At 36.5% G+C, this 6,909-nt stretch overlaps 1 protein-coding gene across 2 annotated transcripts in view; it reads right to left on the bottom strand.

Moving 5' to 3' along the window:
• Positions 1-4,588: 4,588 nt before the first annotated feature.
• Positions 4,589-6,909, bottom strand: part of LOC106516071 (aminoacylase-1) — a 7,521-nt gene continuing 5,200 nt past the window's right edge. For both annotated transcript variants that reach the window (XM_014006252.1, XM_014006253.1), the window contains 5 exons: positions 6,598-6,742; positions 6,456-6,524; positions 6,292-6,371; positions 5,270-5,330; positions 4,589-5,171 (listed from right to left, as the gene is read on the bottom strand). In XM_014006252.1, the coding sequence (XP_013861706.1) occupies positions 5,007-5,171; positions 5,270-5,330; positions 6,292-6,371; positions 6,456-6,524; positions 6,598-6,742 (520 nt within the window). In that variant the 3' untranslated portion in view covers positions 4,589-5,006. The remainder of the gene's footprint in view (positions 5,172-5,269; positions 5,331-6,291; positions 6,372-6,455; positions 6,525-6,597; positions 6,743-6,909) is intronic.

Raw genomic sequence — 6,909 nt, 5'->3', positions numbered from 1 at the left:
CCTCTGCTGCGGACGATAAGTTCATCTGTGTCACCAGCCTCAGAAATGGCAGGTTAACAGCAGCTCAGATTAGAGAACAGGTCAATGCCACACAGAGTTCTAGCAGCAGACACATCTCTAGAACAACTGTTCAGAGGAGACTGTGTGAATCAGGCCTTCATGGTAAAATAGCTGCTAGGAAACCACTGATAAGGACAGACAACAAGCAGAAGAGACTTGTTTGGACTAAAGAACACAAGGAATGGACATTAGACCAGTGGAAATCTGTGCTTTGGCTGCACCAGATGACCTGGCCTCCACAGTCACCAGACCTGAACCCAATCCAGATGGGTTGGGGTGAGATGGACCACAGAGTGGAGACAAAAGAGCCAACAAGTGCTAAGCATCTCTGGGAACTCCTTCAAGACTGATGGAAAACCATTTCAGGTGACTACCTCCTGAAGCTCATCAAGAGAATACCAAGAGTGTGTGAAGCAGTAATCAAAGCAAAAGATGGCTACTTTGAAGAACTTAAATATAAGACATATTTTCAGTTGTTCACAGTTTTTTGTTAGTATATACTGTAATTCCACATGTTAATTCATGCCTTCAGTGTGAATCTACAATTTACATAGTCATGAAAATAAAGAAAACTCTGYATATAGCCATTCTTTCTGTTGTCATGGATGTTCTAAGGTTTTATAGTTTAAACTTTCCATTTTCTTCTTTTCTCCCACAGCCCTACTTTTAAGAAGTTGTTTCTGATCTGTTATCTTCAATCATCCTCTGCTACAAACACAGAGCTCTCCCAACACGTACCTGCCTGGTCTTTCTCATTTGGTCTGAATATTTGAACTTCACCTGTGTGTTTCGGATGGATTTCTTCTTCAGATGCAACCACTGCCACCTCTGCTTTTTCACCATAAGCCAAAAATATAAAATAAAAATGTGAAATAAAAACTTTATGAAGCTTAAGCATTTCACTCTAAACAACAAATACTGCAACTCCAAAAACATCAAAATATAAAGTGGTCCAAACAAAAACCTAAATATTAATAGGATGTTTCCTGCTTTAGTTTCCTAATTTATTCTACCCTACCATTTTCAATTTAGTRAGTTATTCATTCTCTTGACATTGACAAAAAATAAATTAAAAAAAAGTCTGAACTTTTTTTTTTACATTAAAAATTTATACTTACTATTGCACTTTTGACAGCTGAAATTTGTTTAGGCCTGATTGTGGCTGACAACAGTAAACCAGAAAATGTTGCAATATAAACAGGTTGACCAAGCCTTTTAGACATGCTCTATATTCAAAAAGTTTTTTTTTTAAATAAAGAAGAATAAATCCACAATATGGAAAATGTGTTTCATAATCTATACTTAACACAAAAAGTAAAAACATTTGTGTTTGGTGGATTTTTTTCTTTGTTGTAATGCTTCTTAGCAATAAATCTTATATCTGGTGGGCACCTGATTGGCAGCACCTGCAGAAGCTCAAAATAAGTGTCAGTATCAACAGCAAAATAAGCATTTTTGGCAGAAAACATTTGGGAAACGTTTTCATGTACACAGTCCACATACTCAGCTCTACGGCTCATCCCACAAATGCACGATCCTTACAAATGTGGCAGCATTTAAAAAGGGAAATTAACAGGCTTTCCAACATTAAATGCCAAGAAGCATTGTTACAACAAAGAAATAATTTACCAAACATAAATTTCCTTACTTTTTGTGCTAACTATATGTTTTATTTATTTTTAAAATCGGAATTCCTTCTTAAAAAATAAACTCTCGTTTTTTCAACCTTGTAGAAAATCACTTCAGGGTCAAAATAAAAAGCGTTCAGTCTGTGTCTCATTCTGAAAAAGAACACTGCAAACACACAAACACAATAAAAATATTCTGACCCCAGCTTAAGCTCCGACAGGCTACAATTAATCCCCATCTCAGGCAGAATCTGGTGTCCCTCACAGGAGGGCTTTAGTTACAATTACCAGCAGAGGACAGTTCTTGTTGCGCTGCAGCACAACGGCGGCAGACTGAGATGCCAATCAGTTGTAAGCTTTCATTTCTGTATGTTCCCGTATTCACTGCAGCATCTGTGACTGTTAACAGCTCTCCCCCGAAGCAATAAACTGAGCATAGAGATGCTGCATCTGAGGATCTGTTTCAGATAAATATTTATATTTTTACATGATGAGATTTTTTCATGCTCACATGCTTTAAAGGCATAAGTCAGGGCCTTGCAACTTGCAATATGTTGGAGAAAGCCATCTAAGTGATGAGGTTAAAAAGACAGCAACAGTAAGCTACCAGATTCACTTTTTTCAGGACCATTCAACTGTTGAGCAATTCTTATTTCCACAGAAACAATACTGATTTGACTCACAGCTATATTAAAGTACTTACAGTAGAGAATTTACATTCCCTGCAAAAATGCAGTGTGAATGCCTAATGCTGAAAGATTTGTGCTGAATAGCTAAAAAAGGCTAAACTAGCCTAAAATAACTTTAAAAAGTAGCTGAAATAGCTGACATTAAGGCCCTGTCACAATAGATAACTTATGAAGCATGTTTTATGTCTAAATTGCTAATAAAAGTTAGATATCAATTTGTTTTATGCCAAAAAGATGCTTCCTGTTGATTTTTCACTTCCATCATCAATCAGCTGTCTTTAAAATGTTCATAAGCTGGCATAAAGGTGCGACAGGGCCTTTAGCAGAAAGAAACAGAATAAGCACATTTACCGAATAGTAATTCACTGAAATAATCCCAAAAAAGGTGAATTTATCTGAAAAAAGGCTCAAATTAGATCAAAAGTAGCTGTAAAACACAGAAAAAAGCTGAAATTTGCAGAAACAGATTAAAATTGCAAAAAGAAGCTAAAACAAGCATACATGTTGAAATTAGCAAAATAGCAAGTCAGAATGACAGCTAAAAGGCTGAAAAAATAAACTAAAATCAGCTAAATAGAAGCCAAAGGAAGCTGAAATTAGCACAAAGTAGTTAAAAAAGCAGAACCAGAACAAAAGATAAAAAGTACAATAAAGACTAAAATATTTTGAAGACAGCTCCAATTAGTTTCAATGGCAAAAAGCTACATATTTTAAAAAGTATAAATTTCTAAAAGTATCAAAATTGATAGCTGGAATTTCCTGAAGGAGCTGAATGTTTTGACATACGAGTTGTACAAAGAGATATGTGCAGAAAAACATACTGAAGAAAAAAAAAGATAGTTTAAATGCTTTAAAGGCACTCGCACGATTATTCACACTGCAGCTCTTTCTGCTGAGCTGCGGTTATTAAAAATGCGTGTAAAATAATCAGAGAAAGAGCAAACTGTTTAACAGCCACGATGTCAGGCTCAGCCAGGCGTTCACATGCTCGACAGCCGACGGGAGGACTGCACCTGCTCTCCCCCTGGGAGGAAGGATGTGGCTGCAGCTTTTATCCGTCTCCCCGATGGCCTCATGTGTTAATGCTGCTGTCATGTCCCGGGGAGAGAGAAGACTAATTACTGAGTGCACAGACTTCCTGTCAGTCCCSCCTCAGAGAGACGCACACTGTTAATTGGACAACTCCAAAGAGGCTGGAGATGAGACTGACCTTAACCTTATGTAACCGTTACAAATCAGATTAATTTTTTACAGCTCGTTCCTCGTATGACAACATTTCACAACATTATTGGAAAGTGCTGCTCAGTTTTAACGTGACTAAAACAATGGTTTGTCTCGGGAGCTCATCGTTCACGCAGTGCTTTGTTCTCCTTTTCAGTATTCTGCTCACATCCATACAACTGCAACCTTTGTGTCTGTGTGGAACCCAGATCAAGGTAAAAGGTTAAGACTTTCTATATGACCACTTCTTGAGAAAATTATAAATTACACCCTAATCGAAGGTAATGTAAAAAATAAAATAAAATGCAGAGTCTTTAAAAGGCAACTGGACTTTTGTAAAATTTAATACACATGTTTTTTTTTCTTATCCATTTGTCATGTCATATGGGTCTTCGTTAGCTCGGTCCACACATAAGAGGTGTTCTGGTCACAGGCGTAAAGGTGTAAATTGGTGCGAAACTGTTTCAGATTCAGCACAAATTCTGAAAATTTTAAACTGGCAACTTCTTCCTCTCTTTAAAAGTTAGGTTTTCTTTATTGCCTGCCAAAGGCAAAAGAACGATAACGTATCAACAAAACAGCTCATGAATCAGTGGACTAATTATGATGAATCTATTAGAAAGTAATCAGATTTTGCTCTAAAAAAATCTCTTGAAAATTCCAAAAATTTCATTATTACCATTATTAATTTATTGACTCTGGGACTCTTCACACCCTTATATAATTTTTGCTGTGTTTTACTGTAGGCAGGGTATTATTTTCATGAGATTTATTATATCAAAAACCTTTAAATATTGATATTCCCTGTTTGTCTTTCAATATTGCATTCCTTTGTGGTCTTTACCTTTAGAGCTCCACATGGTTCAACACGCAGTGAAGAGTTTTGGCTTAAAGAATTGCTCTGGGTTGGGTTCTAAATGACCTCACATGACAAATTTCATAACAATGTGACATTAAACACAGATCTGGAACTTGTACAAACAGTCAAGCTCAGGAATAAATATAATAATTTATTTTACATTTTATTAAATAAGCTTCTAAATGTGAAATATGCATCTAAAATTCATCAAACTTGTGATATTTATCATAAGAGGTGATTGGTATTTATATCCAACTATAAGTTGAGATTTACATATTGAATGATATTCGTTTGAGATGAAATAAGCATGAACTATCATGTTTTTTTTTCTTTTACAGATAATAAATTGTTAAAACTTGCTACAATATGATGTAAAACTGACTGAGATGTGCCTAAAACCTGAGAATTGTTAAAAATGACCAGCACCAAAGGGTAAAGTGCTCACTCTGGCTTCAAACATACATGTTATTCTTTGGTAATCTCAGCAAACTCCTCAAATTAAATATTCCTATCTTGAGCAAAACATAAATCCGTGAGGATTAAGCTCATCTAAGCCTCTCCAGGTAAGGCAGGAACGTTGGTTAAAGCTGGGATGAGCCTCTCGTACACGCTGATGCCTTTCAGGAAGACTTGTTCATTCAGATACTCGTTATGATCGTGCAGCAGAATCGGAGTTCGGTTCATCGGGGAGAAGCCGATGGCAGGGATACCCAGCTGGAGCCGGAGGGAAAAACGAGAACTCAGAGAAATCCTCTCCTTCTGTAGTTTCAAAGGTCATAAAAATCGTCAGAATACCCTATTCAAATACTCACCGCTCGGATGAAACGACTGTCGGTGGCAGCAGGAAATATCTCCTTTACCAAAGTCATGCTCCTACAGTACAGAYGGTGATATGAGACTTGGCTGGCACAGTAGACATGGAAAACAGCTTGAAGTGCTTGAATTTATCTTACAGAGATTTGTAGAAGGTCTTTTCACTCAAATCCTTATCAAAAGATTATTTCAGATATAAAGAGATGAGTTCTGTGGGAACTGCAGCCGATGTGTGAAAAAACTACAACATTGTGGTTGAAATAAACACTTTTCTTATACAACATGATCATAGTTGAGAAGTTTGATTAACCAAGCTTGGTATTATAAATGTATAAATAGACTGAATGTTTTGTTTTTGTTTTGGTGGGGTTGTGTTGAGGAAACAAAGCAGTCAGTTTCTTAACTGCAGTAAACATCAACTTTAGTGATTTCAAGTGATCGTACTTTGCCTTTTCACATGAGGACAGCAACATTTGAGTTTCAAAAACTGCTTCAACGCTCAGTTTTAATGCTTAGAATTAAAAACAGCCTGAGTTATGTCATTTTGTTTTCACTTTTAGTCTGTATTTTAATTCTAATGTAGTCTATTWGAGCTGTTTTACCTTTGGGCAACCTTATAAATGCATTTAATGTATTTGGTTATTATTATCGTTATTAACTATTAAATGTAGAGCCTATAAAAAGTRGTAAAGAGTATATTCCCACCATATAAAAGAACTCTAACCTCAAAACTTTCAAACAAGTTTAAGCAAACTGTGGTTTTGAGCCTCTCAGACCTGAAACTGAYATCTGTTRCAGGTAAGATACTGACAGCTCATATAGGCACTTCACAAAACCCAACATCAAAGGAACTAAACTATCATTTTAATGCTCAATGTGAAAATTCACATACATGCTGACAGCTATAATGTTGATAAATGTAAGTGGAACAYACTGGCTTTGCTTGTATATCCTTCMTTTWTTCTATGTATCAAGCAAAACAAGATGTGAAAACWTTCTTGCAGCACATTTGTGTACTCACATAGACTTGCAGGCAGCACTGAAGGCRCTCCACCAGGGATCGTTCACATCTGTTGATGTGACGTTCTGGTTCATGTGTTTCTGTAACAAATCAGCACTAATTTAGCTCCTCTGGTAAAAACTATCAAATGTATATTTTTTTTCCTTGAATGGACGTATCCTAACCTGAGCAAACTGATATSTGACACCCTCTCCTGCTTCCTTACACCACCGCTTGATCTGTTCTTCAAACTCCTGTTGGTGTTAAAGGTTAAAGTAGTGTTARCTCTGGGCTGAGGACCTCTAATGAACGCATGCATGAACACACCTGGAGGTTTACTGTAGGAGGTATTCTGAGATCAAAGCTGACATCCATTTCAGCTGGGATGACGTTGTAGGCCACACCCCCTTTGACCATAGTCATGTTCACTGTGGTGACATCACCAAGTGTGAAACACTCACTGGTGTTCAGCCTGAAAAATGCACATAAAAGGTAGTTTTAACATTAAGATGAGTGCTAAAAGATTACTAACAAATAATTAAAATGCTTCCAAAAATCTAGACAGAAATTTTTACAAACGGACACAATAACTGACAAAGAATCAGACTTTACATTAACAGGAGCCTAATTTAAATTCTT

The sequence above is a fragment of the Austrofundulus limnaeus genome, unplaced genomic scaffold (genome assembly GCF_001266775.1).
Source record: "Austrofundulus limnaeus strain Quisiro unplaced genomic scaffold, Austrofundulus_limnaeus-1.0 Scaffold35, whole genome shotgun sequence".
Lineage (NCBI taxonomy): Eukaryota > Metazoa > Chordata > Actinopteri > Cyprinodontiformes > Rivulidae > Austrofundulus > Austrofundulus limnaeus.
Note: the sequence above shows the minus strand (reverse complement) of the source record. Positions and strands in the feature narration are given on the sequence as shown.